We start from the raw sequence: 24,638 nt of genomic DNA on the forward strand, positions 1-24,638 counted from the left end.
CAATTTCCCCAGCATCTGCACAAAACCCATCTCTTATGTGAATCCTTTGTTCAAAAACATTCGATGCCTCAATGTTAACATGTCCATTTTGACACAAGCTCCTTAATCCATGCTAAGGCAGCTGAAGTTAACAGCTTCATTTTCAGAGGAGCTCTGGCAACAGTTCAGCAGGAGTACTGGCTTGCTGGCTGTTTGGGAAGAAGGATCCCAAGAGACTCGAGTGCCTCACTTCAGATTATGCATGTGAATAATTTAGTGATTACCCATGTAGACAATGTAGCTATTTAATATCTCCATTAATAATCACACCCTTTGCATATAAAATCAATGCGTTGGAGGAAAAAGTAAAGAATATAAATGAATTCCCAGAAGCGCCTGGTCCCACTAGAATCCAGACAACTCAGCTATGTGAACACGCTACTGCTGGGCAGCAAGTTAATGTGTGATAGCTAATCCACAGGCACTGTGACAGGCTGATGCTGAGACAAGAGAAAATTCCTTATCCTGCAATGAAAAGGGCTAAACTAACTAAAATTGCCTCATGCTTGTCACTAGCCAGGAGAGAAAGTCAACCTGTGCCTTGTGTCTTGTACCTGCAGCGCAGCTGTGCTGCGCAGCCAGGTGACACCTACCCACAGCCCGCTGGTAGTGCAAGGAGAAGCCGATGATCTGCTCGCTGTTGTACTCTGGCCGCTCCCAGGACACGAGGACCGTGGTGCTGGAGAGGGACACAGCTGACACCTTCTTGGGAGCGCTGGGCAAACCCTCTCGTACAATGACCGAGAGCTTGGCGGTGGCACAAGCCATGCCCAGGCTGTTCTCAGCCACGCACTGATAGTAGCCGGCATCTTCCAACCCAATCTGATTTATGACGAGGCTCCCGCTGCTCTGTACCTTCACCCGCCCGTTGGAGAGGATGGTCTCGCCATTCTTCAGCCAGTGAATGGTCGGGGCTGGTTCACCCTCCGCCTTGCAGACAAAGCGAGCCGTGCTGGCTCGGGTGCGAGAGATGGTTTCAGGAGCCTGGGAGATTGTGGGGGTTGCTGGGAGGAGAGAGGACAAATTAATGCAGGAAGGAGGAGGAAGAGATAGCAGAGCAAATTCCTTCTCCTCCCCACTCAGTGCTATGTTTTATTCAGTAGCAGCTTTGCTTACAAGATAGGATTTGCCAGACAGACTCTAGAGGCTTAATTTAGACTCTGTCCAAAAGGAAAAATAAATTCTGTATCAATCATGTGCTGCATTCCCTGATCCTAGGCTGTTCTCCCTGCTGGCTTCCACAACACTGAAAGCTAATTGCTGATACAGATTTCCATGGGGGAACCCTGGAGAACAAAAATAAGGCATAAAATGGTTCGGTAGATACAAGGAACTAAACCCCAAACTGAAGAGGTAACACTCCCACCAAGAGCCATCCCAACGCAGGGCCTCCTGGCTCCCACCTTACCCAGCACAGGCCACAAATGCAACTTCTTGGGGATCTCCTGGACGTTGGTCCAGGTAACCCACAGCTGCCCGGCCGGCGTTTCTACCTGCAGCGTTTATCCCGTTCTCTACTCACCGAGGACGCGGAGCTCGGCTGCGGCCGTAACGAACTGCCTGGTCTGGGGTTTGTTGGCGCGGCAGACATACACCCCAGAGTGATGGGGCTGGCTGGAAGGAATGAGGAGATTTGTCCGGCCCAGCACAATCACATCTGTGGAAATGGGCTTTCCATCTGCAGGAAGAAACGGGCACAAATGTGGGAGGGAGCCCCAAGCTGCCCTTTAGAGGGGCTTGTAAACAACATGTCAGCTGGGGAGCAGAGAGACCCCCAAATCCCAAACTCCAGCCCAGAGGAGGATTCCTGCTGGGACACTCCTCAGTGCTTGACTGAGCATGAACCAGCCCAAACCAAAACTGAACTAAGGCTTAGTTTAACCTGTAATGACCAAAAAAGTTCTGCTTTGGATCAGAAGAGTCTGTCTGCCTGCAGTGAGACCTCCAAGGAATAAGCACGTTGAAAGGAAAGCTATGCTAACACACATTTTGGAAACAAACCCATGGCCATCTCTGCCACAAGTTAGCAGTTTGGGAGAAGCAGTCAATTTGTGTAGTGCCTGTGCAACACCAGACCTTAGCCCTCTCTACCTGCACAAGCACAGGTGTCTCCCAGCAAAAACTCTTTGCCTCACACCTTCAGCTGAGGCTTTATCTCGAGAGGGAAGCAAGATCTCCACCTCCACTGTGAGCAGCTGCACCTACTTAGCACCATCAACAGGGAATGCAGCTGAGATCAGACCCTCTGCCCCCTCTATCCATTTTGGGGGGGTCTTCAGATGGTCACACAGTTCAGTGGCTGCACGTTCAGATGAGGAGAAAATCTGTGCAACCCCGTTTGCACTGGAGAGGTTTGAAAATCTGACTCCAGATGGTGGCAATTTGCTGACACCACCAAGGCTGGCAGGAGGTACCTGGAGGTACAGTCCTCGGTGCTACCTACATGACTAATTGTCCTGCAACCCAGGCTGCTCCTTAACGAAGTCTTGGGAAGAAACACGCTGGTACAACACAGAATTGCTAGCACAGTTAATCCGTCTTTTCTAATTTGAAGAGTCCACACCGGGAAGCAGACGGGGACCGAGCAAACACTTCAAAATAAAGCATGCAAGGAACTGTTTCACCAACTTTTCCTTCCTTCTCCCTCCTTTTGCCCCCATTCACAAAACTTTCATAATGGTAATTAACTCTAATAATATCTACTCTACCAAGGGCATCAGTAGCTCTCAGTAAAGCAATAAGTGGTCTAGCACTAGAAAGCCGAGTATTAATCATTGTAAAGTGCACAGGATAAATCAGAAACATTTCTGCAGAACATTTAATCCTTGCTGATTTGATTTCCAAAGTTGTGTCCTCTGAGATTTTTTGCTCCTTTTCTGTGGGGAAGAGGAAATATTTGTATACACTAAAACCACTGCCTGTGGACACGACTGGGCTGAAGACCAACCACAGCAAATTATTACAGGGGAGAGGAGTCTTAAATCATAACCTGGATTTATGAAAATGGCCAAGAGCCTTTTCTGGGGGAGATCTGACTCCTGAGCTGCGAACGTCTTCAGTTAGAGCTTCTGAAACACGTCTGATGGATGTGACACTCTGAAGCGCCACTAGCACCCTACTCGTGCCGAAGGCTATCGGCCCTGGGTAACGTATGCCAGTGTGGCTCACTTGTACACCTCTGACGAGACCGAAGCATCTTCTCGATCCTTCCATTACCAATCTGACCACAGAAAGATTTTTGAATAAAAACCTCCCGGTGACACTCCCAGCCACTCCAATGATTAACAGATCTTATCAGGTTTTATAATCCTGCAAGATAATATGAGTTTTTTCTCCAATGCAGTGGCAGATTCCATAGAATCCCCACTAACCTTTGAGTCCCCGGAGGAGCGGCACAGACCCGACCCCATCTCATGACCTTCACTGCTCAAGCTCAAACAATGAGGATGACTAATTTAGATCAAAAGGCATCCAGGCACTAGAACTTCATATATTTCACAGGTCAAACAGCTATGAAGTGAGCTGCGTGCTTTGTAACTTTCTAGATTTAATTAGTAATTCCAGTTCAGCAAGGACACCCTACACTGTCACACCACCTGCGTCATTAGGTACCAATGTAACGAGCATACTTCCTGTCCCACAGATTCTTCCTCCTTTTAATAGAATTTTTTTAAATAAACGGTTCACAGGTTCCTCTTGACAACAAAGGCTTAGTTCTGTCCCTCGCGCTCACCCTGTCGTATCCAGGAGACGAAGGGGGTGGGATCGGCGGCCGCCATGCACTCCATCACCACGCTCTCCCCGGCCACCACCGTGGTGTTCTCCGGAGCAGCGACGATGGTGACATCTCCTCCTGCTGGCTGGGAACCTAGTGCCAAAAATAAAAACAAGAGTCTGTCCTTCCGAATTGTGAAGTCCTTAGAGAAAAACAGAACATAGAACCCAGGCACCTCGGTAGTCTCATGTGTAGCTGGAAGAGAAAAGTGTGTCTTATTTGTACACAACTACAATATTTTCGTAAAAAAAAAAAAAAAAAAGTTAACAAAGGGGTGCCCTGCAGATTTACTATAATCATGCTGGCCCTAGTAAAAATTAAGAAGATCTTCACATGGAAAATAAGTAGAGTTTCAACCCAGCAACCTTATCAACTGTTCCTAAATGGATGTTTGTTAATTAGATGAAACAACATGGCTATCCTCAGAGCAAAAGCAACACAAGGCACTATAACAGCTCAGAAAGAAGCTAGTAACCTGGTTAAGGAAATTCTGACATCCAGATGCTGTCCTGTAAACTGCAACAAAGGGAGGGGAAGCGTCTGTGTCCAGGCACAGAGACTAAATCAGTCGTGACACATCTGGAGGAGAGCACGTTATTCAGCTCCTACGTGCACAAACAGCAAACACGTAAACCAAGCAGCGTTGGCAGGCAGATCTATAGGCTGCATTGCACAATGTCTTGAGAACGGGATGGGGATTTTTTTGCTTGAAATGAACCTTCTGCCTGCGTCTGCCCACTGCTGAGCAGAGGTTAAGGGGAGGTTAAGGAAATGCCTTTGCAGCGGCCAAATTTCTGTTGTCAGATGAAAACAACCCAAGCGCTCGTGAGCCAACCAGACTGTTCGTGACCCTCAACAGTAGCAATGCTGTTCTTCCAGCTCTCCCAGAGATGTTTAACTCCAGGGGACACTTCTGTTGTTGTCCTCATGAAGGAAAAGACAACTACAGAGGAGTCACGTAGTACAAGTAATTCTTAGGCCTGCCCCAGGGGCTCCCATGATCCGGCAGAGAAAGTTGTCAGCAGCAGGTCTCAAACAACTAAAAGCAAAGACCTTTTCGCACAATACAAACTCACCATCTTATAATGCTGCAAAGTTCAAAAACGGAGAGGTTCAGACAAACTCATGAAGGAGACATTTACCAGGACATATTAAATACAAAGGTCTCACTGCAGTCCCCAGCCTAAGATGCTCCCACACCTCTGTCAGATGCTGAGGGAGATGTCCAAGGAAAGCACCACATTTCCTCCCTGCCCAGTTTGTTGGGTTTTTTTTTTTCTTTTTTGTTTTTTCTTTTTTTTTTTTTCACATGCTTTCCTCTAGCATCTGCTGTAGTCACTTTTGGAGATTGCACTGCACTGGCTGGACCTCTGGCCTGACCCACACCGGCCATTCCTGTGGCATCCAAGCAACACTCATTCATACTTGACCTTTTTGTGAATATAAACCAGAGAAGCTTTGGCCTCAGCATGGCAGGAGGCCGCACGCTGCTGCACCGAACACGCCACGCTCAGCCCATCCCCAGGCTCGTTGCCATCTACTCCAGCGCAGAACTCTTGCCAAAGAGAGCTCGTTCAACACCAAAAATCTTCTTGCAGTCCACACAGACGTGAAAGGGATTTCCATCTGTAGCATGACACGAGCACAGCTTAAAAGGAGCTGGCAAAGTCCCTGAGGCACCAAAGGAAAACAGGAGAGAGCTGGAGCCGGTGCGTGTCCAGCAGATGGAAGCAGAGACCAAGCAGCATCTGTGATCCTGGCCCCGGGCAAGGGCTGGACCCCCCACTGCAACCCCAGCAACAGCAGGGCAAGGTGGGGAACAGAACAGGGACAAGAAGAAACAACATCAGACTACGGATTCAGAGGCCTCGTTGAGAAACAGATCAAAGTCCTGGATGCTCTTAACTGCAGCACCAAGGCTGGGCTTGAGAACTACTGAGAAAATGGGCTTAATGTAAAAACAGGCACGAGAGCTTCCACGACAGGCACGTAAGCTGAAGGATCAGAGAAACGCAAGGCTCTTTGGAACAGCAGCTTTCTTTTAATTCCAGCTCTGGTTCAGCAAAGCACTGAAATAAATCCACAGGCAATCATTAGTCCTGCAAAACAACCGAGCACAGGGACTCCAGCGAGACCCAGCGCGATGGGAAAGGCTGCTCAACACGTTGCTAACGCAAGGCCTTGACCCCTTCTCTTACCCAACACGGCAGCGAGAGATGAGGCAACACCAGAGGAAGAACATGGAGAAGGAGCTTTTCAGACAGGATTTGGAAGGAAACACACAAGATAGCACCAGAAGCAAAGGAAAAGGCTTTTATAACAGCCTTTACAGGGACAGCCACAGTGCTGGGAAGACCTCAGGTCCTGGGAGCAGGAATGCGTGGGGACAGACTCCCAGTTCAGCACAGGAGTGAGCTTCTGTACCCAACACCAGCGGCTGCCAGCACACCTGCTGGGCAGGACACGGCTGAAATGTGGCTGTGTGTGTAAAGCTGTCCTTTTCTGCAGTGCTGGGGGAAAAAAATAAATTTAGAGTATAAAAAATAACGCCAGACAGATGGCAATATATTCCCTGCCAGATTTGCGAGCAGCTTTCTCTACCAGGCTTAGGGCAGGGGAAGGGAAAAAGCTCCTCAAGCCTGACTTAAACACCCATCTGTTGCATTCAGCTGCGCGGCCCCAGGTGCCGGCTGGCAAAGGCACCTTACAGGTGAAAGAAACTTCACATGAAGGCACTTGTCCCACATCTGAGATGATGTCACTTGGTCCCTAGACAGCTGCCAGTCACTAGGAGAGGGATTTTATCCCCTCACTCTGAAACGGGCCCAGGAGCCATCAGCCCAGCTCTGCGATCTGGTTTAGCAGAGTCACCATGAAGCAATACCGTAAACCACAGCTTATATATTCACCTTTCCTTGGGCCTCTGCATTTCTCCTGGCTGGGGAAAAAGCAACAAAACGCTTCACCACCCTCACCCTGGACAGCCCCACGTGCTCCCCACTGCCCGTCCTGCACTCCGGGTGCTCGGGAAGAGCAAGGAGATTGCAGATGGGCAGGTAACCAGCCAGCAGAAATCAGGCCTGGTGACCCAAAAGGGCTGACAAATAGTTATTTATTAGCTCCATACTTACTGTGCAGAAGGTACAAAGAGAGCTGATATTAGGGCTTCCCGAGAGTCAAATCCAAGGGCACAACTCAAGGGTTCTCTGACAACCAAGAGCGGTGACAGACACAAGGGTCTGTAGCTCAAACATCCATTTCTGTCTCCTTCTCCTTCAGGTTTCAGCCTTGAAAAACTATTAGAAAAACATATTACCCCAGACTCCACATTGTCTGTTTGGCGCTGATTACTATTGAAATTATATTACAAAACCGAACAGTTGTGCCTGCTTTCCCGGTACATTCCGGGGGGCGTGCACAGACGAATGCCACATCCACCTCTTGCACACACAAACGCATTTCTCTCCAGCTCTGTATTTCACTGTGGGTCTGTCAGAGCAAGTCTACAAGTTAAACTTCTCCTTAAACTGAGCTCCCTTTAGAGGGTATTTTTCACTTGCTGTCTCACTAGGCTGCTTGGATAGGATGGATTGCAGGTTAACTGCTATGAAGCTGCTAAGGTTTGGTTTGGTTTGAAGAGTTCCCAAGAGCGGTACTAAACTAACCAGGAAAACCTCCACGTAGGGGATTCTAACAAACAAAGACTAAAACCATCATGAGTTTTTTTTGGCTCCACTGCCATTAAGATAATTTCAGGTCAAGAGGGAAATTGTAGAACCAAAGGAAAAAAGAGCTGCAGTTTCCGAGACATCTTTCTGTTCCCTAACGTTTCACAACCGGAACAAACCAGGTCACTGAATGCGCCTGTGCTGTCCCTTCTGTGGCACTAAAAGCTTCCACAGCACTGCCATTTAAAACTTGAGCTCTGAGATTTTTTCCCCCCTCTCCCAGCTTTATTTTGTCTCTCCGAGTAGCAAAGCTGCTCTAGGAAAAAGCTTTGCACAGCCCGAGGCGCAACCCACGGATTCATATCAAACCTTGCTATCACTGACGGCCTTTGTGGACTTTTTGCCCTTCTCAATCAGATGGATCAATTTTACTCTCTTTCACTGAAAAAACACCTGTAGGGTGCAAAACATGCCTCTGGGATGACTCAGAGTAGTGCACCAGGGCTGAGAGAAATCCTCTGGGCATGGAAGGAATTAGAGATGAAGACTCTTCTCCTGCACAGTTCATCAACCTACGCACACATTTATGTTTGCGCAGGGAGACACAGAGCAAGAGACAAGACTTACCGATAACCTGCAGAAACATTTCAAAATATTCCCCCAGGTTTTATTCTTTATGAATGACTCGCTACAGCAGACTCCTCAGTTTATGTGTTTTTCCATAGGAAAAAGGAAAGTCTGGGCAAATTTGGGGGCTCCACTTTTTCGTACCATTGCTCTGAGGGGCATTCTCGGCGTCAGGCCAGGCAGCGGGCAGGGACAGAGGAAAAACAACAAATTTTTGATGATAAAGTGTAGCATAAAACCAAAGAGAGGTGGGGAGGGGAGCACAGGGAACCTCGGGACAGCAAGCGAGCACACCAGACATCTCAGCACACGTGCTGTCTACCCTCTAAAAATCCAGTCTGTACCATTTCAAAGAGAAGGGAAACTGCAAGCAGGGATGTGAAGGGAGGCACCACGGGGAGCTGCTTTGGGACAAAGCTCAGAATGTTTATTTGAAGTTACAGCTTGAGCTATAACATGCATGAGCGATTTCAAACTCCAAGAGTTCATAGCTTGGGTCTGTGTCTAACGCATCCATAATTCATCAGCCACCCTTCTCCTGCCTCCCTGCTCTTGTTAGCACGGAGTATCAGCAAAGAACTCAGGCAGCGCAACAGGAGGAAAACGTTTTTTGTTCAGCCAATTTGTGACGGTCGTTTGCAGCGACAAGAAGATGACTTCTTGGATGGGGACTAACACCTCTCTCCCGACTCCATAAACACCCGGCTTCAGCGAAAGTGCTGGAAGGTTAAACATGACTTGCATGGTGACACATTCAGCTCCCGGCTGTCAGCAGTTCAAGATTTGGAGATATCCAGCCATCAAGCAATGATCTTCTGTTCTGCGAACTTTCTCACCCTCTCTGGAGGAGGAGCATGAAACCTTATTCATCCCCGCGAGCCTCCTCGGGGAATAGATTCTAGCACCGAGCAGCTGTTCATTAGAGAAAGTCAATGCTGTCACTGCTGTTATTCTGCAGACAATAAAGGAGCAAATTACCCATTGCAAAAACGCACACCTTCAAAAAAGCACGCGCTGTGGTTGCAGAGCATGTCCTGCTCTCGCTCCCCAGCAATCTCCCTTTTCTAAGACAACTCACAGACCTCCTGGGCTGGTCAGGGAGAAAGCTGACAGTAACCACAGAGGAGAAAAAACATCCTCCGCACCTGCCTTCCTCCTCCCTTTACACTTTTCTGCAAATTGATTTACAATTTATTGCTACTTCTGGGCTAGACCCAGGCCAGGAGATAACTGGCATGTAAAATCTCTAGGCAGGACACTTGCCTGTGTCCTGACACTTTGGCCCATCTGCTTTGGGACAAAATAAACAAGGTCAGATTGCAAACCTGAGCACAGTTAGCCACAAGTATTTCTTCTTTTGTAACTGTTCTCACCTGAATGCACCTGCAACGCTCAGCTTTGCAAACAGGACCAGCCAAGCAGCCAGGAAAGGACCAGCACTGGTGATCTTTCAGAAGTGGATGGAGATGTCGAGTGCTGCCCTCCCGACACCTGACAATTCAGGCCTCCCCAAAGCATCGCAAGTCAAACGCCGCCTCCTCTTCTCCCCAGAAGCAGCTCTCACAACTACTCATCCTTTCCAAAAATTACCATTTTCTTTTTTGGGTTTTTCTTCCACCTTTGCTATACCAGTCCCTGTGGCAGTTTGGATCCAAGTTCTGTTTCCCTCCATCGCTGAGGCTGGGGAGGGATGACTTTTGTTTACAAGATTTCACCAAACATCTGGTACCGCTTTGATGGTTGCCAGCATTGAAAACTCCTCCTCTGCAGAGAACCAGGCTTTGGTTCACAAGCCTTGCAGGAGCTCTCAGATGTTCCTCAACAGGAACTCCATCACTGACCATGCTTGGGCACCAGGACTGCAAAAATTGTCCAAGTGCAATCAGGTAGCACCACTGCCCATGGCCTCCATCATTAGAAACGCTCCTTTTTTCCCTTTTCAGGCAGCTGCAGCTGCCTGGGTCAGCACAAGAGTCATCTTGGAAGGGAGGCTGAAAAGGAACCCACTTTATTGCACAATTGACACTGTACTGGCATAATGTTTGGCTTGGCTTTTTCTGCCCAATAATATAAACGAGCTCAGTAAATGAGTTTTGTATTATCTTTTTACCTCACATCCTCCAAACATTTTGTAAGCAGTTATTTATCTGTCCATGCAAACATTTATTTGCAAAGCTGAACGGGGAAGAATTTATCTCCATGTTTTGGAATGGGGACAGAGTCTCTCTTCCTGCTTACTACGTTAGTGCTGCAGCAGAGCAGCTACACATCATTTGTCATCTTTAAAGCAGCATACAAAAACATGCGTAAATTATTAAAACACAGAAGTTCAATAATTTGCTTAGCGCTATCAAGAGACCTCCACCTACAACACTTGTATCTCACACTACTATCACAAAGCCCCCAACAAAGTCAGCAAACAGATCCCAAAACATGTGGCGCAACCTACACTTCTAACCTGCTCCCGTGACGTCCACATATTTGGAGAACATGGACAATATGGAGAATTTAACAGATGAACTACACTTCTGGGAGTGTTCATTTACTACCTGGACACACTCGTCAGACCTGCACCTGCCACAGCTTCTGGGGTCTCTCCATGGAGCGTGTTACGTGTCGAGTGTAACACTACAGGAACTGCTTTTGAATTGGCTTTAACAGCCTGTTAAACATTTTCCCCAGCTCTGTGCCCCGTGTCTGGATGCCTGGGGAGCGCAGGGACCCCATTCCAGCCAGAGGGGCCATCGGGCAGTCCTCTTTCACTCCCCTCCACTTCTTCATACAGCTGACAGATTTCAGCTCAGAAATTAAATCCTTTAATGTACCAGCTCAGACAGAAGTTGACACCCTGAACTACATGTAACCAGAAGCCCAGAGCAAGGCTGAGCAGTGGCAGGGCTCCAGGAATCGCCTCAGATTTTTAGGGGGCTCTTCCCCCACCCCCAGAAACCTTTGCTCCTTCAGGGAATGGAGTTTTACACATCCAGGGTACACTTATTTCTGCTGCAAAGCAGCCAGAGCGTGCTTTGCCCACCACTCCACCTCCTGCAAAGCTAAAACATTGGCTCTCTGTTTGCGTACGCGCATTTGGAACTGCTCTTCGTTACGCCGGGAGGGACGGGAGCCAGCCAGACTGCACGACAAATTCCGGCTCGCTTCCCCAGCAAGCGCTTGGAAGCGCCTCCGTTTGCACCGCTCCGAGCGGGAGCCAGGCAAAATAAACAGGAGGTGCCCTGCTGCACGGAGAGCTGCTGCTTCTCAGGAGAGCTGGGGTTCTCCTGCTTTTCTGACAGAGGGTGGAGACCTCAGGCCACGCGTCTGAATCCTCAGAAGCCAGCAGATACACTGCAAAGAGTTTCTGGGAGGCAGAAGAAGCGCATTCCACAAGCTGGAACGTGGCAGAGGCAATACCCTGTTTCCCTGAAAATAAGACCGGGTCGATATTAATTTTTGCTCCAAAAGATGCTTACTTTTTCACACGTATAGCTGCCTGGATGCTATTTAAATTGACTTTCTAAATGAACTGTAACTAGGGCTTATTTTTTGAGTAGGGCTTATATTTTGAGCATCCTCAAAAATCCTGAAAAAAATCATGCTATGGCTTATTTTCAGGGTAGGCCTTATTTTCACAGAAACAGGGTAGGAAACTCAAGCCTAGGGTACAGAGGACACAGACCCACCAGGACTGTGTTGGAGCATCATCGATAATGTCACCATTTGAGATAATTATTGATAAACAAGCCTTTAATGATTCTTGGCACATTTTCACAAATCTTAATGCAAACTCCTTGAAGGAAAGTCACTCTGGACAGTAGGGTTTAAACCTCCAGATCAGATGAGATGCCTCCTCCAAATCAGCGAACACCGAATGGCCCTGGAGACCTGAGCTTGCCAACCTCTGGGATTCAGCGGAAACATCCCCACATTTTAACCATCATTACCCCAGCTCTCTTTGTCGCTTTCCCAGGCCAGCAATCACCTGCCAGGATGATGCAGGACAAATCTCCAAGAATAAAAGCTGTGAGGCAGGTAAAGATCCTCTGTTACCTCTTTGCACAGAAATGAGACTGAGATATGGTCAACAGAAGATTCTTCTGGCTCACAGGTCACAAGCCCCGAAACTCCCCCTTGCTCAGTCACTCATCTTGTGTCTGCACCCGGAGCCATTTCACTCCAAGAAGTTCCTCCTTGCGCTCGGAGGCTGATGTTTCCCAGGGGCTGACACATATTTCATCAGATCTATTTGCAATTCAGATTTATTTGCGACATCAGATCTATTTGCAATTCACGTACATGCAGTGACAGCGGAGAGGGAACAGGTTGAGGCCCTGGGCTGTGTAGAAGGACACAACCTGCTTTGCAACCAGGACTTGTGCTCTGCCCCATTCCATCTGCCAGCAAGGGTCGTTCACGTCACTGTCACACACGGCTTTGGAAAGAGAAACATTACAGGAAGCAACCTCGTAGCATGGTCTCCCTGATGCCAGGTACACAGAATGCTTCCCACAAGCTACACTTCGAACACACAACATGCTGGGAGCCCACAGTCTGGCAGCAAACGACGACTGCCAATTTGGAAGGAAGAACGAAAGGCAGATGGATGCATCTGCATTAACTCAGGACAATGCAAATCTGTTTTTCTAGGAAAAGTCTGGAAGGAAAGCTGGGCTTTACAGGGAAAGATCATTAGTGATATCCATAGATGCTGAGTGCTGCAGAGAGCCCTGACCACCTCTTTATCCATCCTTCTTCACTCTTCCTGCTTCTTGCTCTCATCCACAACCCACGTGGCACGGGCCCTTGGCTGCACTGGAAGTAGAACAGGGCAAGAACATCTCTCAGTCACTGAAGGCAAACTCCCAGCCATGTCCTGAGCGATCCTGGCATCCCAGATATCCGAGCGAGGGCTCAGAGCAGCACAGCTCAGCTCTGACTCGGCCCCTCCTATGATCTGGGCCAACTTGCCCCATTCTTGTTCCTTAGCACCTTAGCCTGTAGATACAGGTGGGTCTTTGAGACAGAGACAAGCTTCCTCCATATATCTGTCCCACATCTAAAGCAACGGGACCGTGCGCTTTGCTGTGCCTCTGGACACTCGCAACATCTTCTCTCCAGCTGTTAAGATGCTGTAAGCGCCGCAGGGCACTGCTAGCCCTTGACCTCAGAGAGCTACTGAGGCTCTGCTGTGACACAGATGATTAATAATGGACAAGCGCCATCAGGAAACCAACCACATCAACCTTCCTGTCCCACGGCCCATTGCAAGCTGCTGACCTAATTATGATCTCTATTCTTAGCTCCCTTCAGCTTCACCGTGCAGGCACAGCCTGTTCAACACCCTTCGGGAGAGGCCGGGTGTGATCTGGGCAGTGCAGATGTGCTGATGCACCCCAGGGTCACACCACCACCAAAAGACTCTCGGAGGAGAGCTGAACAGAGACCGTCGCTTAAACCCTGCTTCAGTCGGAGACTTAGCAAACACCAGCTCTGATTTCAGGAAGCCTCAAAAGGGCAGCAGATCTGGATTAAGATGAGATGCACATGGAGAACACTGGAGTATCACAAAACGTCCCTGAATCCTGCCATCCCTGGTCTTCAGGAGTCAGAGGCAAAGCCGCCTGTAACACACGAGCCTGGCCATACCTGACAGCTCCAAATATCGCACACAGCCAACGGCACGTGTGGGAGAGACCAGCTCCCCCTCAGGACCTGGCAAAGGCTCACCTGTTCCCAGCTGTACATCCCTTGTTCTGCTCTATTATCTTTGACACCTCTCTTGCCACTCGCTTCGGTGCCAACCCCGGGCTTCGCTGTTCTGCTTAATGGGAGGTGAGGGCTCTGAATTTTCTATCAAACCCTCTGTCACCGCAGGCTGCTAGAGCTGTCAGGAGCGTGGCACATCATAGTCCCACCGAACTTCACAGACAGCTGAGCTGAAACTTGCCCTCCAGCTCCCGGGAAGAAGCTGCTGACACTTGAGCTAGGAGAAGCTTTCCCCCGGCGATGCGAGCGGCATGATGTGTGCTGGCCCCGTACAAACTCCAGCCGGGGAGAGAGCTGTGTGTTTGGGTGGCTGCCTGACGCATGTCTGCACCAGCCCTTCACAAGTTTCACCCAAAATCTGTGGTCTCCATCCTGTTCCATGCGTGCTTGAAATCACTGGCATCACTAGGCTCAGGAAAAGGGAGATGGAGTGAAGGTTTACAGCTCAGTGTTAGGCAGAAGGTCACTTCTAGCTTTTAAGATTTATTTTTTAAGCTAGAAATGCTGTGTATTTCCTCCTTGATCTTGCCATCCTCTGAATTCCCACTCACTACGGTTCGCTTAGCATTCTCTGCCACGGAGGGGGATCAAGAGCATTTTTCACAACCTGGCAGATACAGTATGCAAACAGCTTCAGCAGATACCTGCCACACAAGATACGGGAGCTTCGAAACACATAAACAGAGTCCTCACAGCTGAGCTTTTGGGATGTCAAGCGGAGATCAGTTCCTGGCTTAACTGCTAGGAAACCGAGAGAGCAAAGAAAAACAGGATGCTACAAGAAGAGAGGGAGAAGTGACAAGAGCTCTGTGCCCCAAGAAGAGGCACAAGGAACAGGGACATAACAATTACAGGCTGGAACTGGGATGCCGCCTTCTCTAGAGGTGAAGCATCACTTGCTGGTTAAACCGACAACTCACAGGAAAAACACAGCTGCTTTATCCCACCCCACGCTTTCTCTCTCTACACATTTCCATGACCCTCTTGCTCGCCAGCAGCAGAGCCTTAAGCAGTGTCCCATGCCCACAAACCCAGCTGTGGACAGAATCATAGAATAGTTTGGGTTGGGAGGGACCTTCCCAGCTCCCCCAGTGCCCCCCCTGCCATGAGCAGGGACATCTGCACCAGCTCAGGTTGCTCAGAGCCCCGTCCAGCCTGGCCTGGGATGTCTCCAGGGATGGTTCAGCCACCACCTCTCTGGCCAACCTGGGACAGGCTCTCACCACCCTCAGGGGCAACAATTTCTTCCTCATGTCCAGCCTGAATCTCCTCTCCTTTAGTTTAAAACCATCGCCCCTTGTTCTATCGCAACAGGCCCTGCTAAAATAACTCTCCCCCTACAACACCGCAGGTTCCTGCTGGAGGAAGACCAACCCTGACTAGGTGGGACCGTCACCTCACTCTAGTTAACACTGCCCTTCACCATCAACAGCCAACGGGACCAACACTCAGCTGCGGTCAGGGAGGTCAGACCAGAGCAGCACCAACCTGAACCCAAGCTGCCCCATCCCCCTATCGCTCAATACCCGCGTTCAAAGCTGCGAGGGGAGCCCAGCACGTGCTGTCAGGCGGAGAGCCAAGCCAGCATCCAGCACGTCATTCGCACATGCAGGGACTGCAAATCCACTTGTGGTAACAGCACGTCTGTTTCTGCGAGGTGGTGGCCAACTGCGAGCGCTGCTCACTTCATCAGCACCTTCCCCTCCATCCCCAAAGCTCAGCCCATGCAATAGCTATATTTTCCTACAGCCCTCTGGTGCAGGAACCACCTAGGTCCCAGCACCCAGAGCCAGACTCTCCCTTGGTACCTGCAATACAAACACCTACAGAACAAAAAACATGAAGGTGTTTCAGCTGCCTCCCAGCTCTGTCCCTGTTATCATATTACATACAAATATTTGGCTGAAAAATACATTTCCTGGGACACTGCTGCAGCAAGCTGCTACAACTGTCAACGTAAATGATGTTCTGCCAATGGCAATCTCGCAGTGTCATCTCTAATAACACTGCACTAAATCCCAGCTCACCGGGGACGTGCTCATCTGCTGGAAGACTCTTCAGTGGCAGGTTCAGCCCAGAACCTCAGCCCTGCTGCCCCGACACCCATCGCCCTCATCTGTCCTCCCCACTCTTGCATTTATCGGATCACACGGAGCACGACTGCAATAGCACCACACAAACATCTCTGCACAGACGTTTTGTCAGTGCTGGGGGGAGCCTGTTGCACACTCGAATGCTTGCCAGCCTGCTCTATAGCAAAGGTTTTACCCGTAGACCAGAGCGACGTGTCACCGCAGTCACAGCTACTCCCCACGCACAGATCAGGAACAGGGTGCAGAGGACACAAGAAAGAAAAACCTCCCACCCACGATCAGGTATGTACCTGCGTCTTCCTCTGCAAGCGCACCTGAGCAGACAAACCTCCAGCATCAAATGCCCATTATCACTCTGCAGCCTGACCCATCACTTCTAAGAGTGCAACTCCAAGCCTATTAAATTATCCCCATTTACAACAGAAGAAATTAAAGTGTTAAGGAACTGATTCATAGCCTGACAAACAAGAGAGGAAAGGAGAACCCAAGAGTCCTGGCTCCCAGGGCCATGCTGCGTTGAGTCCTCTGCAATGACCATCCTGTAAATGTGAAAAAATAAACACTGTAGGTTTTTCAACCTACAGGAAGGAGTTGTGGGGGTCAGGATCCCAAAACAGATGGTCTTGTTTTAATCTCTTGTACTTCTCACAGTCCAGTCAAAACTCTATCATATTCTAAAATTGCTAAGATCTTTAACTTTCTTTAGGTCACTTAGGGGGCACCACATCGCTTATACATATTCAAAGGGATTAAAAACCAAGGAGGAAGAATATTTTCAAGAGCCCAAATACTGTGCAGCTAAAGATAAGAGGATGAACTACAGGAAAATGAAATTTGGTTTCGCTATGGAGAAGAGAGATCCCAGCAACCATTCAATGGGGAAGATGCAACGGGAGGTAGGGGGAGCCACACTCCTTGTGTCATATAAAACCAGAATGGATTAAATCCTTACAAAAACGCACTGCGCTAGCAGAAGCAAAGCCTCTGACGGTTATTTGTGCCACGCTGAAGATGCAAGTCCTACTGTACCAAATGTGGGGCAAACGCATCACAAGAAGCGGTCCCTGTCCCCAAGAAAACACACAAAGAGCCAGCATGTGCATGACACGGAGGGGAGAAGTGAAGTGACAGGCAAAGCGACCTGCTGAGACCACACAACGTCACGTTCCCCAAGCTTTTCTGCTGCTCTTCTTCGAGAGCCGCTTCACGAAGCATGGCAGACCTTCCTTGGGTATGGCGAGGACCTGGGAACACAACCAGGACATGCAGGGAATTAACTCTTTAAATGCAAATTCAGAGTAAGGCTCCAGAGCCTGTTTCCAGAAGAAAAGCTACAAGAAACAAGACATGGCCTCGCCAAGAGCTGACCCCAAGCAAAGGCACCATGCACAGATGGAGCGCCTGGGAAAAGCATCCTGCAGCCAGCTCCTGATGCCCTTTTTGGCAGAGAGGGCTGCAGTGTTCACCCATCATCTTGCCCAGGTGAGGAGTAAACGAATGGAGCTTCCAGATGTGCTCAGCACTCTGTCCACCGGGGAGCAGCGGAGAACCGAGGGGAAAACCCAAATTCTCCCTATTTCAACAGCAGGCTGTGTTTCAGGGCTGCGTGACCACTATCCCGCTCTCCGTCTGCTTTCTTCCAGAAAAAAAAAAAAAAAACACAAACCAACACTGCTTCCCCAGGGAACGTCTGGAAATTTGTACCATGAAGTCTGCACAGCTGAAACATCTGCGGTGCTTCCAGCACCAGCGTGCCCTGCCCCAGCAAGGCCGGCATGAGTTCAGGCACCAGCACACAATCCAGCCTTCCCCACGTGACGGGGAAGTCAAATCGTCAAGGGAAACTACACTTTCGGTGTTTTTAGGCCACGTAAATACAACAGAAGGGGGTCATGCTAATTGCTGCCTCTACTGGGAAAAGGCCTTTAATAAGGGAAATGGAACAATTCCCAGTCATCGTATTGGGAACAAGGGAGGGTGGGGGAGGAAAAGGACGACTGGGCAGAAGAGCCACAGGGAAACGGATTCTTTTGCTATGCACAGCCAGCTCAAATCCAGCCCTGTCTGGCAGAGGCATGAATGTGAAATGTTCCCAGGCCTGAGGGCTAGCAACCCAGTGCACATGGAAGTGTTTGCATTATAACCAGCCCCAAAACCCGTCATGAGCACCTAGACTTGGTCATCACCACACGGTGCTGTCACCTGGACACCAAAGCTGCAGGTACAGCCGCTAAGGAGACACTCGGTCCGGCTGCACAGGCATTTTCCAGGAGCCTTGGCAGCGCAGCAGGACCGGGAGGCTGGACTCCCATCTACACCAGCACAAACGACACAATACATCAGCGGGGAGGGAAGAAGAAATAGTTTAGTTGCTCCTGCTTGCAGATATAGGAGGTATGGTCCCTCAAATTTCTAAATAAGCAACTCATGCAACACAAAAGAGCTGTATTTCAGGCTATTGTTCTTTTGTGTTTGTGGGGGTTTTTTCCCCCTGGGATTTTTTGTTTGGTTTAGTTTGGTTTTACTTTTTAAAACCAGCAAAGGATTTCTGCCTGACCAGTTCACTCCAACTATTATACTATCAGCTGCTTCTGAACAGCAAGGAAAAGACTCCTCAAGCCAGTCAAGGCATCCGAAAATGTGCCTCTGACGGTGAATAGCTGAAACAAAAAAGGATCAATACCACACCAGGCACTCATGGAGGAGTTTGCAGCCTGCACAGGTCACTGCAGTTTCCCATCTGTCTCCGAGATACTTCTCCCCAATTATAAAAAACCCCAGAGATTTAACAGGCATGTTTTTCATCACTATCAGCTCAATCTGGTGAAAAACTCAACCTCGCATATTTGTTTTTGCAGCCAGCGGGTGGTGTGGTGCTGCAGAAGCGAGATTTGGGCGAGAACTCCAGGCAGAAATCTGCTCGGGCCGGCTGGTGCTCCAGAAGGAACGTTTCCCATTTAACCTCTTCCCTCGCCTCCATTTGCAAAGCAGATTAAACATTGCAGAGTTACAAGATACAATTATGCAGAACGAGTTATGATACCAAGGACAGCATATTCACCTTTGTAGCTTGATCAATATTACTTATCAATAGCGAACCAGCCCCAACACGGGAGCTGTCTCCGGAGCGTGGAACTGCCCACAGCAAGCGCTCCCCTCGTCTCCGCGCTTCATTAAGCACAGAGAGGATCTGGCAGGGGCTGGCAATTAGATACGGAGCATTCAACCGCTCACGAATTCTCTGCAGATTCCACACAGATTACCTCCACGACACAATCCATTGATCAGAGGTGTATTCTCAGGCTCCACAGTTAATTACGCTCCCTGCTGATGGATGAACAGCAAAGCCATCTCTGTGAAAATACACTGGTAGCAGAATGCCAAGCAACGCAATCCGAAACAAAGACAAAGGGGCCAGGAAGGATTTCAGAGCTTTCAAGGTTAAAGCTGCCTACAAAATAAACCAGGGTCAGCACGAACAGGAGACAGACATGGCAAGAGGGCACTGTCCCGAGAGAAGGGACAGCTCAGCCAGACTGCCAGCCCTGGTGGGTTTGTCCGCTCACAGGACGGGGGTTACACAGTCCTGGGGAGGCAGCCAGGCATGCTGGCATCTAGAGACCCCCACTGCACCTACATGCTCACGTGTCCAGACTTGCTCACCGCACTCCCGGTTTACAGAGAAAAATGCGCTCAGAGACTGAGGCCCAGATCTGGAGGCAAAAGGCAGCTCGCACCCGAAGCCTTGCTCCAGCACTCTGGGTCACCAAAGAAATCCCAGCTGCGGGTGTTCCCAAATACCACAAAAAGATCTCTGGAGCCTACCCAACAGCTCAGCAAAGAGCCAGCAATATGGACACAGAATGTAAGCTGGATATCACTGTGCTTAACCTCCTCTAGACTCTGCTAGGTGACCCAGGGTCAACACAGCCCTGTCAACTCTTCAAGCCTCCAACTATTTCTCTTGCCAGCCTGGGCAAGCACCTTCCTCCGTCCCTGCCACTCTTTGCTCGTCTTGCCATCCAAGGCCACTGGAGATACCAGCACAACAAGGCTGTACTTCCCCAAGGTGCACGCAGGGTGCCTGACCTCTTCTAGGAGCCTCAGAGCATAAAGGAGTCAAGGGCTGTTAAAACCCACCTGCTGTTAGAATCCACCTGCAAAAGAAAATCCCTTGGCGCAGCAAGAAACAACCCCATTATTATTGTTGTTGTTGGCTGCCTAGTCCTGGGGCTGGGCAGAGCAGCCAGCTGGGACTCCCAGGCCACAACGTGTCCCAACCCAGCCTGCTTGTCCTATGAGAGTAAAGAAAAATCTTTAATAAAATGCCTCCACTGCAAGTTTTAACCAAAGCCACGTCAGAAGGAGAGACTGTCACTGAAGTTTCTGCTCAGGTTGCCATCACACACAATGGCTATCTGGCAGACACACGCTGAGCCCACCACGCTCCCACCTGCGTCTCACCTTTCAGCACACTGAGGACCGCGTCATTGCTGTAGCGTTTTCGGGCGGCGTTGGTTGCCACACAGTGGTAAGCGCCAGCATCACTCTCCTGCACATCCACGATTTGGAGGACACCATTTGGAAGAGTTATAAACCTGAGGGACCGAAAGGAAGAGTGTGAGATAGGCCATGCCTTACCTGAGCTATTCATCAACTCAAAGCCCTTTCAGCCCTTCTTCGTCAGCTGCAGATGTATTGCATACCGACCCTGGTAACCACAGCAGCGTGGGACCAACAGACCTTTGAGCCACTCAGCTGGTGGTTCTTAACAAGCAGAAGGTACAGATTTATCTGCACACTGGAGTTTTCACAACATAGCATCTGCTTTTGGGAGACCAGACCAACACGGCTTTGCTGATACAAGTCAACTTTATAGTATAAACCAACCATAATACATACACACATACATTTCTACATTCAGATCCGTAGACATCTCCAAGTGCCTTCACACACACTACAGCCAGTTTCACCACTTGTTTTTTCACAAAGATTTGACAGACAGAGAAAAAAATACATTGCGAAGAAGTTTGAGCATCATCTTTTGGCTGTTGCACCTCAAGTAGGTGAAGGGATCAACTGATACAGAGCTACATCTCCACAGCCCAACGCAGCCAGGACTCAGCTGCCTGAAGCTGCCCCATTCCTGGGTTGTGTTGATTTTATTCTTCCAAGAGGTTCTGGTTTTCACAAGCTGACAACCGTACAAATCATCCCCCCCATATGCCCATGGGGTGCTGCTGGCCAACACTTCCACAGAGTGAAATGGCTACATGGCTCATAACATGAACATAATCCTTGCTGCATTCTGCTGAACAAAGCAGATGATTAGCAATTAGCATAAAAGTAGGAGCTGGCTGTCAGCATCTCCATTTTCTGCCTGGATTCCTGGATGGCAGTCTCTTTATTCTTGAATACAAGGCGCAAAGCCTACGTGATCCTTTTTAATTATATATGAGATCCATTTTTAATTGCAAACCTCTATAAACAGAGCTGCCGCGCTTTGACAAGCAGCTCTGGGTTATCAGTCTTCATTATGAAGAGGACACGTTCAAAGGCAATTGCTAAGGGGAGGGACAGCAGCTATTCCACGGGAACAGCACAGAGACAAGTTCTAACCATGAATGTCAGCCCTTCCATCCACAAAGATCCCAGTAAGTATATTCCGTAAGTCAAACTGTGGTTCTCCAGGTGCTGAGACAGCTGGAATGCCATGAATGAGGGTCACGGAACCAGGAGGATCTTAGATCATCCATCCTGTGTTCAAGCCGTGGTCACCACCAGCACACCTGCTCCTGCAAACATTTATCCTAGATCTCCAGGAATGGAAACACTTCCCCCGCCCTAAGCAGTCTGTTCTAGAGATAAATATCCTTCCTGCAAGTCTAGCATCTATCCTGGACCTCAGCCGCTGCAATGGGAGCTCATAAATTCTTGTCCTCTTCATAGCTGATGAAGAAACAGAGCTCTTCCAGTGACCATATTGTCTCCGCTGGCACAGTCCCACAGCCTGACTCATGGACACAAACTTGCTGAAGCTCCCAAATACACAAGGGCAACGGCCCCACGTCCCTAAAGCCGTGCTCTTGCTTCTTACAAAGATGCTTTTCTCAAGATCGAGCTCCAGAGACTTCAGAGGAGGTGGTAAGCAGAAAGCCCTCATCAGGATGCCTCATCAGGACTCAGGAGAAAGAAGACAAATATTTGCATCCTCTCAGCTCTGTGGAGGGAAAGCCTCCCACTGTGATAATATTTATTTTTGTCGTGCATCTGCTATTTGAGTCTGTAATTAATATCGACATATTTCAAACACTAGGCGAGCTACAAAAAGACACTCCAATTATATAGTACAGATTCACCGAGGCTGGGAAAGACCTCTGAAAATTGTCTATGGTCTTTCCCCTCTCAGAGCAGGCTCAGCTAGACCAGACTGCTCAGGACCGTGACCACGGTCACGCTCGGCCAACACGCTCGGCTTCTCTTGAGGGCAGAAAACAAGCCACCGTGTTTCTAAAGAGAGCAGGAGCAGGAGGCAAGTGGGAGTGAGGAGACTCGATTGACATGTAGCTCAAGACGGTCCCTTCAGTGAGACCAGCAGAAGAGAGATATGCTTAATGCAGTCTGTCCTTGGGAAAGCACAACAGCAGTGAGCATCGCTCTCCCAGGGAAGCCAGGAGGGAAGAAACACAGGATTTCTCTATCCACGATTCCTCCAGCTCTTCAGGCTGCTGGCAGCCCTGAACGAGAAGCCTCCAGGCAGCCTGCAAGGGCACTTTGCTCCGTTCCCCAGCTCTCTGCAAGGAATCCAAGTTTGCCTGATGATTCAGAGCAGACAGCTCATGCTAGCGCTTCTTCCCCGCATCGTTTCGCCTGCTCACCTTCACTACAGATTAAGCAGAAAACAAGGAACAAAGGACAGGCAGACGAAGGCTCTGGGAGAAACAGAACTGCTGGAACCTCGGCAGTCTCAGGAGTTTTGCCGTTGCCAGCTACAGCATCAGGATCTCAGAGACTGCCATGAACGGGGGCGAACGGCAGCCCCCGCCTGCGGCAGGTTGCTGGTTGTAGGTGTTCCTGCTCCAGCGGGGTGATTGGACTCGATGATCTTTCGAGGTCCCTTCCAATCCCTGACATTCTGTGATTCTGTGGTTACAGGGCGGCACATGCAGACCAGGGCCCAGCTACCACGGGCGCAGAAGACAGCAAGACTCGATGATCTTAAAGGTCTCGTCCAACCAAAATGATTCTATTATTCTATGATTCTAAGCTGCAAAAGCAACAAGGCACAAACATGGAGCTGTTCTCCTCTTTGCTCCTCCCCAAGCAGACTCGACATGAGCAGGGGCAGAGGGGAGCAGTGTGTGTGTACGGCAGAGAACATTCCAGAGTTAACAGTCCAATTCCCTTTCTTACTTTCTCCCCAAGAAACTGCTGGCACATCCTTCCTCACAGCCTGTTGAAAGTACACAAAAGAGACAGAGGCGCCAGTTCCCAGGACAAGTCAGGAACCTGCAGCTTTATTGCCGACTCTGCAAGTCCTTTTTCTCCCAGCTCAAGAGCCCTGGACGTGAATGTGAGCCATGTTAAGGCACCTCTGACATGTGACAGGAGTAAACTCTTCACACAGATAAAACCCTCATTTAGCCAAAATGTGGAAGAAGATATTGTGATTGCAGACTAAGTGATCTCTAGGGTGTTTATGTGCAAACCTCCAGTTCTTAGCAAGTGCTCATCTTGGCTCTAGAGAAAATAAACAGCAATTTGGAGCCTGGTGTGAAACCCAGCCAGCACCTAAAACAGAGAAGCAATTACGCCAAGAGATGCAGCACACACCCCAAAGCAACTGCCATCTAGAGAAATCCTGCAAGCCACCTCTCAGCAGCTGCTGCAGATTTAAGACTGTATTTTTTAAAAGTACTTCAGAGTCAGAATTGCAAAATACTTCCGTGCCTGGCTTGCATATGAAAGTTAGATTTTGTCCTGAGCTTCAGCAGGGCAGGAAGGGTACTCTGAAAACATCAATAAGCACTTCTCTACCCTTTGGGTTGCCTAAGTATTTTTTAGGCTCAGTCTTCAGCACCTCCGAGGTGGCACCATGTTTGAGCCTGCACCCAAGGACAAAAGCCAAAGAGAGTGCCCAAAGGCAAGATCAACACAAAAAAAAGAAAAAGAAAGCAAAAGAAAAAAAAAAGGCAACCCCCCCCCACAAAAACAAAAGGAAAGAAAAAAAAAAAACACGTCAGTTTGCCATGATTATTCTATCCCTCTTAAAAGAAATCACAAACACTGATGTAGTACCATTATCTCGAGGGCTGTATCTACAGCCCCAGAGCCTGATTTTGTACATCCGCCTAACTCTGCTACTCAGGAATATGAAATCATCATCCTGACGCCTACCTATCCAAACGATTGCATGTTCACAGGCTCATTAGATGTGTGCACAGGAGGGAGTCCAGCGCAATCAGAGCTGGCCTGAGATCTGGTCCTCAGGCAGGATGGGGTGAGGATAACAGAGAGCGCTGGTTGGCAGCCAACATTTCCTGGAATTCACTTAATTCCTTCGAAAGCCGGTTATATTAAATCCAACAACAACTAGACAACAGCAAAAAAGCAAATCCTTCTGAAAAAGCATATTAGCTAAAACATGATTTAAAAAGCAAGATCTGCAGCCAG

The 24,638-nt window shown here is 49.1% G+C and overlaps 1 protein-coding gene across 2 annotated transcripts in view; it reads right to left on the bottom strand.

Moving 5' to 3' along the window:
* The window catches only part of IGDCC4 (immunoglobulin superfamily DCC subclass member 4), an 89,617-nt gene that overhangs the window by 27,129 nt on the left and 37,850 nt on the right, over window positions 1-24,638 (bottom strand). For both annotated transcript variants that reach the window (XM_065641936.1, XM_065641934.1), the window contains exons 4-7: window positions 20,430-20,563; window positions 3,773-3,907; window positions 1,562-1,717; window positions 633-1,043 (exon numbers count right to left, since the gene is read on the bottom strand). In XM_065641936.1, the coding sequence (XP_065498008.1) occupies window positions 633-1,043; window positions 1,562-1,717; window positions 3,773-3,907; window positions 20,430-20,563 (836 nt within the window). The remainder of the gene's footprint in view (window positions 1-632; window positions 1,044-1,561; window positions 1,718-3,772; window positions 3,908-20,429; window positions 20,564-24,638) is intronic.

This window comes from Caloenas nicobarica, chromosome 10 (assembly GCF_036013445.1).
Source record: "Caloenas nicobarica isolate bCalNic1 chromosome 10, bCalNic1.hap1, whole genome shotgun sequence".
NCBI lineage: Eukaryota > Metazoa > Chordata > Aves > Columbiformes > Columbidae > Caloenas > Caloenas nicobarica.